General features: G+C 40.3%; 1 protein-coding gene across 1 annotated transcript in view; it reads right to left on the bottom strand.

Annotated features, from left to right (window-relative positions):
* The window catches only part of l(3)76BDm (trafficking protein particle complex subunit 8 homolog l(3)76BDm), a 71,895-nt gene that overhangs the window by 10,827 nt on the left and 47,846 nt on the right, over positions 1–13,222 (bottom strand). The window contains exons 10-13 of the mRNA XM_076208614.1: positions 8,687–8,771; positions 7,278–7,390; positions 4,573–4,761; positions 3,862–4,109 (exon numbers count right to left, since the gene is read on the bottom strand). Coding sequence (XP_076064729.1) covers positions 3,862–4,109; positions 4,573–4,761; positions 7,278–7,390; positions 8,687–8,771 — 635 coding nt within the window. The remainder of the gene's footprint in view (positions 1–3,861; positions 4,110–4,572; positions 4,762–7,277; positions 7,391–8,686; positions 8,772–13,222) is intronic.

The raw sequence follows: 13,222 nt of genomic DNA, 5'->3' as shown, positions 1-13,222 counted from the left end.
ATTAATCTTTCTTCACTCCATGGAACCAAGCCATCCCAATACTCTTTCATCAACCCTATCTCCCAACTCCCTTTCCATTAACACACTGAAAGACAACACACTGCTGCATGCCAGACCCCCTGATATCCACCCTTCTGAATCCTCTCTCCCACGAAAGGACAGAGTCCACTTGGCCAGACTGCGATGCGGTCACCACCCAGCACTTCTAAGCTACCAGAAGAGGCTGGACGACCGTGTTATGAACAGCTGCCCAGGATGTAACACTTCACCCCATACCATACAACACATAATGGAAGACTGCATTATACACAATCATGCACGCAAACAACACAACATACACTCTATAAAGGATTTGTGGGAAAACCCAGTTTCGGCTGTGGCCTTCCTTGGGGAGACGGGACTGCTCGGACAGACAGTCTAGGGAACGACAACAACAACAACAACAACTCCCTTTCCACCCCAGCTCTCCTGCTAACCTCATTTCTCACTCTATACAGCCTAGTAACCCCTAACCCCTACCTTACTTCTTAGGCATTTCATCTCAAACTCATTCAAACTCTTCCTCTCTTATGTTCCATGTTTCTGCCCCATACAGTGTTGTCAGTACAATAATTCCTTCATACAATCTCTTCTTAGCATCCATTCCCAACTGTCTATTTCTCATTACACTTTTTAATATCCCAAGGCATTTACTCGCTTCTCTCAATCTACATTCTACCTCTACCTCCACTCCTCCCTTTCCTACCACATTTGCACCCAAGTATCTAAAGCTATCCACTTCCTCCAGTCTCTCTCCCTTAATACTCACTTCCAATTTGCTGCCACATTCTCCCCCTGTACATCTCATCACCTTACTTTTACCCACATTTATCTTCAACTTTCTTCTTTTGCACACCTTCCCAAGCTCTGTCACTAACTTCCTTAATCCTTCCTCTGATCCTGCTACAAGTGCAGTGTCATCAGCAAACAATTGAAGAAGTGAGTGATATGATTATGGATATGCTTCTGGAGGCTGGTGTTTGGTGGTTGTGGAGGAAGAGAAGAGAGTATTTGTAAATAGTATCGGTATTTGGAGAAAGAGGAAAGGGACAAAAAGTAGGGAGGTCCTTAGAGTGAACTCTTTAAATGAAAAGGAAAAGGAGGAGTACAAGAAGCTGAAGGAGGAGTGGGAGGGAGTGAAGGATAAAGTAGAGCTAGGTGTGGAGGAGGAATGGGGATGGTTCAAGGAGGGAGTCACAAAGTGTGCAAAGATGGTGTGTGGAACAAGAAGGACAGGAAGAAATAGAAGGAAGGGTAGTGAATGGTGGGATGAGGAAACAATGAAGGTTGTAGACGAGAAGCAAGCTTTCACAGATTGGTTACAAAATAGGATGAGAGAGTCATATGAGAGGTACAAAGAAAAGAAAAGAGAAGTAAAACAAAAGGTAAAGGAGGCAAAGAGGAGAGCAGATGTGAAATAAGGTAAGAGTATGACAGAAAATTTTGAAAGTAATAAAAAAATGATTTGGAAAGAAATTAAGAGAGGGAGAGGAGGCGAATCAATTAGAGAAGAAAAGGTAAAAGGTGCAGATAGAGAGATGATAATGGAAGAGAAGGCAGTAAGGGGAAGATGGGCAGAGTATTTTAGGGAGTTGCTGAATGTGAAGGAGGATAGGGAGGGAAAGATAGCTGCAATGGGAAATGCTAAGAAAATGACAGTGATGAGTGAGGAAAATGGAGGAGAAATAAGGAAGGATGAAGTGAAGGCAGCTGTTAAGATGATGAAAGCAGGTAAGGCACCTGGTCTGGATGGATGCCATGCAGAATGTCTAAAAAGAGGAGGTACAGTGATGGTGGACTGGTTGGTGAGGTTATTCAATGTTTGCTGGAGAGAGGGTTGAGTGCCGGAGGACTGGAGGAGTGCCTGTATAGTTCCACTTTACAAGGGAAAAGGGGACAAGTGTGAATGTAGTAGTTTCAGAGGGATTAGCTTGTTAAGTGTAGTTGGGAAGGCTTATGGGAGGATCTTGATTGAGAGGATTAGGAGAGGAACAGAGGGAGTAATTGGTGGGGAACAGTGTGGATTTAGGACGGGTAGAGGTTGTGTAGATCAGATTTTTGTGGTAAGACAGATATGTGAGAAAGCTATAGGAAAGGGGAAGGATGTTTTTTGGGCTTTTATGGATCTGGAAAAGGCTTACGATAGGGTAGACAGGAAGGCACTGTGGGAGGTTTTGCGGATATACGGGATAGGAGGAAAGCTTCTAGGAGCTGTCAAGAGTTTTTATAAGGGTAGTAGAGCTTGTGTCAGGATTAGAAATGGAGAGAGTGAGTGGTTCGAGGTAAAGGTGGGACTTCATCAAGTATGCGTTATGTCGCCCTGGCTTTTCAACTTATACATGGATGGGGTAGTGTGAGAGGTAAATGCAAGGGTAATGGGTCAGGGATTAGAGATGGTTAAAGAAAATGGAGAAAAGTGGGAGGTGAGCCAGCTGTTCTTTGCGGACGACACTGCGCTTGTGGCAGGATCGGAGGAGGGATTGAGGAAGTTGGTGACAGAGTTTGAGAGAGTGTGTAATAGAAGAAAGCTGAAGATAAATGTGGGTAAAAGTAAGGTGATGAGATGTACAAGGGGTGAAAGTGGCAGTAGACTGGAAGTGAGCATTAAGGGAGAGCGACTGGAGGAAGTGGATAGTTTTAGATACTTGGGTGCAAATGTGGCAGGAAAAGGTAGAGTGAAGGTGGAGGTAGAATGTAGATTGAGAGAAGCGAGTAAATGCCTTGGTGGTTTAAAAAGTAATGAGGAATAGACATTTGGGAATGGATGCTAAGAGGAGACTGTATGAAGGAGTGATTGTGCCAACAGCACTGTATGGGGAAGAAACATGGAACATAAGAGAGGAAGAGAGAAGGAGTTTGAATGTGTTTGAGATGAGGTGTCTGAGAAGTATGATGGGGGTTACTAGGCTGGATAGAGTGAGAAATGAGGAAGTGAAGAGGAGAACAGGTGTGGAAAGGGAGTTGGGAGATAGGGTTGATGAAAGAGTATTAGGATGGTTTGGACACATGGAAAGAATGAGTGAAGAAAGACTAGTAAAAGAGGTATGGAAGGCAGATGTGGAGGGAGTGAACATGAGAGGACATCCTAGGATGAGGTGGATGGATGGGGTGAAGGGGGCTTTGGGGAAGAGGAGAATGTCTGTTGAGGAAGGATGGGAGAGGACAGAAGACAGGGGTGAATGGAGAATGGTTGTATATGGATGATGTTGTGATGCATGAGGTGGAATGGGCAGGGGGATGGGGGGTGAGGTAGTATGTGTGAGCAAAATTTGATGGAGCCTGAAGGGATTTCTCCCCGTCTTCTCCTTTTATGCATGGGGGGACAGAGAGGGGGGGTCGTCAATTTAATGAAGCGGCCTTGCTGTGGATGTGCTGTGTCTTGCGACACTGCTTCTGACCCAGGGCGGTGGACAAGGTGCAGGGATGACCCGTCATCCAGGAGGTGCTAAGAGGGAGGGTGGAGGGGTGTGGAGTGTATTCAGGAATGGAATGGGTGGGAATGATTTTATGCCTTTTCCTTTTTGGCTACCTCCCTTGTAAGGGGGAAAAAGCCTTGGTATATATGTATGTATCGGTATTTGGGTGATGTTTTGATATTTCTTGACATGTATAGATGTAGTATAGTGGGTTTGTTGGCAGTCTGTTGTAGACATTGCTTACATCCATGTCAACATCAGCAAAATGCTCATATTTGTGAATAATTTTAATTGCATAACTTCAAATAACATAATGACAAGCATTTTTCCCAATTCCATACAACTGAAACAGAGTTATGAGATTTCACATGATATGGGGGATTACTGTACAAGAATGACTGTTTACCTTTTGCAAGTGAAGTCATGAATAATGATGCTGGGGAAAATGGCCCACACTTTCACTAAATGACACTGTTCCTCAAGTGCAGAGATAGGTGACTCCACAATTTCCAGTGGCTTTTCTGGGATAATTCGAACAGGAGCTTTCTCCTCAACAAGTGCATCTGTGGACAATGGCTCAGGAACAGTTGACGAGTCACCGATACTCTTGAGATAAACACTATGTTGTCCAAACACTTGCTGGTCCTTGGTTTTCTGCAGAGATAATCATATAAAATGAGTAAGCAACAAGACTTCTAAATATAATGAATACTGAAAGATGTAGCCTCCTACCACCATCATCAAACTCTTGCCAACTTCAATTAACAATAACAAGTGTTGACTTTAGTTTCACTTATTGGAAGCCCATAGCCCCAATACTGCCATAAACAGTCTTTAGGCCATCCTGCAGATCTTCCTGGGAAGAGATGTTAGGACTACTGTACTGTAATAGTGTACAGTAGGTCTGTTTCTTGTAGTAGTGGCAGCAGGGAGGGGTGTCGATGAGGAAAGGGAGGGGGGAAGGAGGAGGAAACATCCCAGTGGCTACAGTGACATTATTTAATCTGAATAAAATCATCTGGTATTCACCCATACAAAATCTGTGAAATACTCTAGAACATCATATTGAGGGAATCAAACACATCCTCTTTATGCACATTCTTTTGTAAAGACTCACCTGCCAGTGCACTGTGACCACCATATCCAGTACTTTAGTATTTGTTATGTTCTTAGCATCAAGCTGGTCTTGTGTAGGTGGAGGTGGTATGTGATCAGAAGAAGGTTTAGGTGATGGTGGATCATACAGTAGATCTGGTAGTTTGATGCGCTCCCTCAGACTGAACCGCCACCAACTTCCATTCTGAAGCTGTTTGGACATTAAGAAATATGTATTCTAGTCGGTGAACTATTATAGAATCTATATAAATATCTAAATCTAATATTAACCCTTTCAATACGGGCCACATCGCACATCTGGCAGCATTAGCTGCCAGACGTGCGATGTTGTGTCATAATACTCGCATTATAAAAAATAAAGTCATTGCTCTATCGCTCATTCTCTTTCACCCGTGAATTTTGATAACCATAGAAAATATGATGAAGCCAGTTTACAGAGCATGTGGGTCACGCAGGTATGACTATAATAAATATAATCAAGACGCCGACATCCTCGTATACCCACTTGCTCCTCATGACGCCTACATAGGCGTCACTGTATGGAAGGGGTTAATACCTCTTTCATGGCTCTATTACAAGTAAACATGTTTTATATAGCTATATACATACATACATACATACATATACCAAGGACTTCTTCCTCCTTACAAAGGAGGAAGCCTAAGTCAAAGGCATATATCCACTCACACCCATTTCATCCAAACATACTCCACTCCTCATGACGCCTACATAGGCGTCACTGTATGGAAGGGGTTAATACCTCTTTCATGGCTCTATTACAAGTAAACATGTTTTATATAGCTATATACATACATACATACATACATATACCAAGGACTTCTTCCTCCTTACAAAGGAGGAAGCCTAAGTCAAAGGCATATCCACTCACACCCATTTCATCCAAACATACTCCACTCCCATTCACTACCCCTCCCTCCCTCTTTTCTTGGCTCCTCCTGGATGATGGGTCATCCCTGCATCTCACCCACTACCCTGGGTCAGAAGCAATGCAGGAAGGCACAGCATATCTACAACAAGGCCACTTCATTTAATTGGCGACCCCCCCCACTCCATCCCCTCATGCAGAAAAAGAAGACATGGAGAAATCCCTTCAGGCTATGTCAAAATATCATTCACACATACTCCCTCACCCCCCATCCCCCACCTACTCCCATGCATCACAACATTCTCCACTCACCCCTATCTTCTGTCTTCTCCCTTCCTTCCTCAACAGACATTCCCCTCTTTCCCAATGCCCCTTTTACCACATCCATCCATCTCATCCTTAGTCACCCCCTCACGTTCACTCCCTCCACCTCTTCCTTCCACACCTTTTACTAATCTTTCTTTACTCATTCTTTCCATGTGTTCAAACCATTCCATACTTTTTCATCAAACCCATCTCCCAGCTCCCTTTTCATCCCTGCTCTCCTCCTAACCTCTTCGTTTCTCACTCTATCCAGCCTAGTAACCCCTACCATACTTCTCAGGCATTTCATCTCAAACACATTTAAACTCTTTCTTTGCTTCTCTCTTACATTCCATGTTTCTGCCCCATACAGTGCCGTTGGCACAATCACCCCTTCATACAATCTCCTCTTAGCATCCATTCCCAAATGTCTATTTCTCATTACACTTTTTAATTCCCCATATACAGTACATATTTCATCAGTGATAACCAGCACTTGTATCCTTGGGGACAATATCATGCAAAAGAGAGGGACATAGAAATGGAAGCAAACTAAGTAAATTGTTGATCAACTTAAAGTTAGTGGTAGTGGTGTGAGATGGTATGCTGCAAGGCGGTGGGAGGGAAGGTGTGATATCATACCAACACAGAAAAAGTGGTCTGGTAGGCCTCATAAGAACTCTAGGTGTGTTGACATTATCAAGAAAGACCAATAGAAGTTTCTTTGTATTTCATCCCATAAAACAATGTAAAGTAATGGTGGTGTGCTCAGTGAAGTGTCTCTACCTAATATTAGTTGATGTGCATAAGAACCAGGGTACTCCAGATACTACCCCATGAAGAAACTATTTCTCATCCATATGCAGAGGGCAATTTCCATCATCACCTCCCCACCCCTTTTACAACAATAATCTGGGCAATAGTTTCTGAACATAACTGCCTCACCTTACCCATAGTAAGGCTACAAACACTACAAATGCATGAAAACCCCAGGGAAACAATGGCAGAGTTGGGAGCAAGCATTTGCACAACTTGTCACTACTCCAGCCAAAGAAGCACTGAATGTCAGTTAGTTAGCATCATCAAGAAGCAGAGGGATGATGTGACATCACATAACCCACCCAAACTTATGGCAAAATTCAAAAGTTTGTCCCACCCTGGGTTCTCCAGGCCAAACTTTTGTTGTGTATTATGTATGTACCTGTATGTAATTTAGGTTGGGTCTAGTTGTTTCCTTACATCATCTAAAGGAATCTAAGATTTGTTTATATCAGAAATCACTCCTTCTGCTCATTTCACCTCAGGAAGGAAGGGGCAATAGTTGCTGCCCAACTATTCTATTCACATTTGTGACATCCCTTCAGAGAAGGTTAAACCAAAGCAAATTCTTCTGTACCAGGTGAGAATTATAATTTATTTTGGCTGCCACTTATCTATCAATTTCTAGGATATCAATTTAGTAGAAAAGAGGTTATGGAAATATCACAAAATGCACACACAACAGCTGAATCCCTTACCAAAGAACCTGAGAAAGGAACCTGTGAAAGAACAAGTTTGCTTTCAGATTTCATGTTTGGTCTCTTGCATTGAACACATATGTGAGTACTTTTACCAATATCCAAGACTTGATCTGCAATGTAAAGAAGAATCATGAGAACAAAATTAAACACATGTTCACTACTAACACTCAAACAGCACCATATGTAGAAATTAAAAATATCTGCAATACTTCACTTTGAAAAACCTTAAGAATAAATAAATAAATCTATCTACATACCAAGGGCTTTTTCCCCCTTCCCTGGGAGGTAGCCAAAGTCAAAAGGCATATACCCATTCCTACCCATTTCATTCCCACCTATTCCACTCCCATCCACCACCCTTTCCTCCCCCTCATCTTAGCTCCTCATGAAAGACAGGTCATCCCTGTATCCTGCCCACTGACCCAGGTCAGAAGCAATGCAGCAAAACACAGCACTCCCACAGTAAGGCTGCTTCACTTAATTGGCAATCTCCTCTCTCCATCATTTCATCCCTTCATGCAGAAGTTAATAGCTAAAAAGTTAATAGTCAAATTAATATATGTATGTATGTATGTATGTATATATATATATATATATATATATATATATATATATATATATATATATATATTATACATATATATGTATATATGTATATATATGTATATGTATATATATATATATATATATATATACATATATATATATATATATATATATATATAAACTCATCTGCTGGGATTCGAACTCCTGCCTGAGTGGCTTGCGTCTTACAAGACGAGAATCGTACCATCACGCTATCCTGACCCTTCTAAACGAAACGACTTAGTTCACGGCCCAGTAGTTCCGCGTGATGGTACGATTCTCGTCTTGTAAGACGCAGTACATACCACGTTCTACCCGGGTGCCCTCGGCAGAACGACTGGGCCGTGAACTAAGTTGTTTCATTTTGAAGGGTCAGGATAGCGTGATGCTACGATTCTCGTCTTGTAAGACGCAAGCCGCTCAGGCGGGAGTTCGAATCCCAGCAGATGAGTTTATTTCCAAATGTCAATTGACACAAATATATATATATACATATATATATATATACATATATATATATACATACATATATATACATGTATATGTGTATTTATATATATATATATATATAGCTATATACCAACAAACTTCTTCCTCCTAATATAGAGGATACCCAGATAAGGCATGCACACAGTCCCATACATTCCACCCCTATCCACCACCTATTTCCCTCTCATCTTTGCTCCTTGAGGATGAAGGGTCATCAGAGATCTATCGGTGCCCAAGGACCACTGCTTCCTAATATGGGACTGCTGTTTCCAGCCAGTGATATGTGGGGTAACAACTAATTACCATTATCCAAAAAAGGAAAATATTCTCACCTTGAATTGGAGCAAATGAGGTAATAGTCCAATGGGAGCTATTGGTGGAAACTCCCACAATACTAACGGGATCATCAGATTCACACTGAAATAAGATGAGAGCAATTAAGTACTAAATAAAAGTCACTCACAATATGTTATGTAATGCTACTCAAAAACTACAAAGGTATTTATGTGCTGTTTCAAGGTCAGAAGTTAAGTTCACTGAATACAATGTACTGCAATGTTCATATAGTTGTACAAGTACAATTACAAGTTATTTGGAAATTCATTAACAAAAGTGGATAATGAAAAGGCTTTTGGTGTAATTATCAGTAATTATCTCAAATCATCTAAGCAGTGTACTTCCACCTCAGAGAAAGCAAATAAGATTTAATAACTGATTGCATGATATTTTGATTTTAAAAGTCCATCTACCATTAACAAGCTATATAAATCATTAGTTTGCCCACATTTGGAATATGCTGTTTCCATATGGTCATCAAATCTCATTAACCACTTTGGTATGATGACGCCTATGTAAGCATCATGAGGTCCAACTGGGTACACTTGGATGCCGGCGTCGGCATCTTGATCATATATACAGTATATTTTTTTCTAGTTTTACACGAGTTACCCCGACTCTGTGAACTGGTTTGAGTACCGGTACATTTTCTGTGTTTATTATTACTCAGAGTAAAAGAGAACGAGTAATACAGCAGTGGCTTTATATTTTATAGTACAAGTAGTGTGATGCATCGTATATATGACAGCCAATACTGCACATGAGAAGAAGTGGTTAAAGACAATGACAGATTGGAAAAAGGAATGGCGAGCCACACAACTGATTCTACATATCAAAAATAAATCACACAAAAATCAACCAAAACATATGAATGTTTTCCCTAAAAAAGTGTAGACTCAGGGGTGATTTGATACAGGTCTTTAAGATTCTAAAGGGAAATACATCATCAAAAGTGACAAAATTTTCACACTGAATGCAAATCAGACAAGAAATAATGGTCTCAAACTGTCAGGAAGTACAGGTAAACGTCGACTTACGATGGCCGCGACTTACGATTGTTCGACTTTACGATGACGACGACGACGACGACGATATGATAATTTAACCCCTTCCATACGGTGCCGCACACGTAGGCGTCATGAGGAGCAAGTGGATTCGCGACGCTGCCATATCTGCGTCTTGATTATATTTATTGTAGTCGCCCCTGTGTTTTTACATTCTCTCAAATGTGCCCTAAATCCCATTCTCTGTGGTTTTCAAAATTTGCGGGTGAAAGAGAGAACGATCGATATAAGCGGTGACTATATTTTATGATGCGAGTATTATTACGTCACGTCGTACGGCTGGCATTGGCTGCTGCCCGCGAGATTTAAGTGCCGTACTGAAAATACATATTATAGTGTTTGAATATGGTAAAAAGGATAAAAATAATTAAATAAACTACTGTACATGTTTAATAGGCTATATTCAGTATCTCTGGTGGTTAATATACAGGTAGGCTAGGTACAGTGACCACGGAACAGAGTGGGGATCGACTTACGATGAGATCGTCTTACGATGGCTCTATCGAAACCTAATGCCATCGTAAGTCGACGTTTACCTGTATATTCAATTTGGAAGTGGGTAGAAACAACTTCCCCAACTATATAGTTAATGAATGGAATAAATTTCCTGCAGAGGCAGTGCAATATAGTACAGTCTGAAGTCTTAAGGTTCATTTAGATAAACACCTATGCAATATGCTGTAATCCCTGCCATTTATTTTATTTTATTTTATCTACAGACGATCCTCAACTTACGTTTCAGTTACGTTCCGAACGGCCGAACGTAACGTGAAAATGAATGTAAGTTGTTACTGTACGTTCCAGTAATGTATGACTGTTCATACTGTACTATACATCCATAAATTCTATTACCGTATCTTATAAAACACCCCTAAATAATTAATCATAAACATAACATTGTAAAATAATAAAATTAATTTCAAATAAATTAAATTCAAGCAACATAAAGTGAGATGGTGGAGGAGAAGGAGGAGGGGGAGGAGGAGGAGGAGGAGGCAAGGCACGTTCAGTCTGTCATTTGTGCCATGTAAACAATGGACGCAGCATCATGCGTAAGTATCGCTTGAACGTCTCGTACTACGGAGACCGCGCTAAACTCAAAAATTAAAAAAATATATATATATGCAATTTTTTTTTACAGTCAGTTCAAACGTAAAATAAAAAAAATGTAAAACGAATGAACGTAAGTAGAGGAGCGTCTGTATTTGTTATTACTGTATATACTCATGTATAGCTCACACCAGTGGATAGGTTGCAATGCTAGTTTGTGGTTGTCAAAGTGGTTATTTGCAGTTGACCCGCGGATATGTCACACTATAATCTGGCGATTTACCAGACCCATTCAATCATAAAAATGATCAGATATTTACCTTTATTTCAAAACTTTACTCACAACATTTTGATACCAGAACACATGTAGATTGCCCGACTGTCACGTGTGTGCATAATGCAAACTTACATAAACAACGGTTGCGTTTCCAAAACTATAATCATAAACAAATGCACTTGCATAAAAAACATTATAGTCAACTTGACCAAAAAAAGAATCAATAGAGTTTAACTGTAAACTGGACACAATACAGTACAACAGTATAGAAGAAAACTTCTTCAAGTTGATTTTCTGCTTTCTCCATACTCTCATTACCTTTTCTGAAAGCCCAAACTCCCTTTCTGCAGATCTGTTTCCATGTTCTTCTGCATAATCCACCACTTTCAGCTTAAAACTTACTTTATAGCTCTTTCTCTTACCGGTACTTATGATTAGGGTTTGCAGTTATTAGACCTAAAACTCTGTACGATCTACTGTACATCTCATAGTATGGTAGACCTAATGGAAGTTTACAAAAATCATAAGTTTATTTATGTTATGTTACGGAATGCTACATTACACTATGAAAACATTATTTGCGCAGGTATAGAAACGCAGCCACGAGTGAAACAGGTGATGTATGGTAATGTATGGTAAACAAAAGGTCAAGGTCACATTGCTTATAAACACTATAAAACATACAAAAGAGTTGGAAAAGAGAATAGTTTACAATTTTCTAGCAGCAATAGTTCAGTTTAAAGCAGTGCATCAGTAGGAACCTTTGATATATATATCTTATGCATACAAAAGGCTTGAAAAGCTTTCTGATGCATTTGTGCAAACACCACTGAAATTCTGTGTCTTTGTCACTTTGAAACCGCCAACTGTTGTGACTTCGGTGACAGAGTAGTGGTGTCCCTCATTAATGTTGAGTGGATAGGTCACACCCCTGGTTTCAGCAAAACATTTAGTTAAAAAAGTGTGACCTATACGTGAGTATATACGGTATTTATTTTTGTTATTCATCTACTTAATATTATCTATTATTCATCTGCTTATTTTTTTATCTATATATTATCATAAATTAATATTTATCTGATTATTTATCATTATTTATCATATATCTGTTTACTATTTATTATTATCTTTTGAACTATTTATTTATCTTATTTTTTGCATCCAACCTAGTTATGGACCTAAAGATCTCCTGTCATCATGCTCTTTCTCTGTAATCTTTTGCACAGAATCATATCTACAACTTCCATGTTCACGTATATCATTGAAGCATTACAGTTAAATCACCCAAAAAATCCATACATACATACATATAGCAAGGGAGTTTTCCCCTTTATAAGGGAGGTAGCCTAAGTCAAAACATAAATCCACCCCACCCCATTTCATCCCCATCTACTCCACTCCCATTCACCACCCCTCCCTCCCTCTTTTCTTAGCTCCTCCTGGATGACAGGTCATCCCTGCCCATCACTCACTGCCCTGGGTCAAAAGCAATGCAGCAAGACACAGCACATCAACAGCAAGGCTGCTTCATTTAATTGGTGACCACCCCTCTCCATCCCATTATGCAGAAAGAGAGAAGATGGACAAATTCATTCGGGATGCATCAAAATGGCTTATCTCCTGTTTTTCTCAATTTTCTTTAACCTTCTCCAATCCCCAGTCCATTATCTTTACATTTACCTCTCACTCCACACCATCCACATGTAAATTGACCAGCCATGGCAGCATGACATCCCTGGCAAAGTCCCACATTTACCTCAAACCACTAACTCTCTCCATTTCTGATTCTAACACAGGTTCTACTACTCTCGTAAAACACCTTGACTGCTCTTAACAGCTTTTCTCCTATCCTGTACATCTCCAATATATCCCACAGTCCCTTCCTGTCTGCCCTGTCATAAGCCTTTTCCAGATCCATAAAGGCCCAAAATAACATCCTTACCTTTTTCCTAAAGCTTTCTCACATACCTGTCTTACCACAAAAATCTGATTCATGCAACCCCTACCTGTCATAAACCCTCAATGTTCCTCACCAATTTCTTCCTCTGTTCCACTCCTAATCCTTTCAGTCAAAAGCCTTCCCAACTACATTGAACAAACTGATCCCTCTAAAACTCATATTTGTCCCCTTTTCCCTTGTA

Source organism: Oratosquilla oratoria, chromosome 25, assembly GCF_046742065.1.
Source record: "Oratosquilla oratoria isolate Oo_2021 chromosome 25, ASM4674206v1, whole genome shotgun sequence".
Classification (NCBI taxonomy): Eukaryota; Metazoa; Arthropoda; class Malacostraca; order Stomatopoda; family Squillidae; genus Oratosquilla; species Oratosquilla oratoria.
The sequence above is the reverse complement of the archived record's forward strand: the minus strand, read 5'-3'. Positions and strand labels throughout refer to the sequence as shown.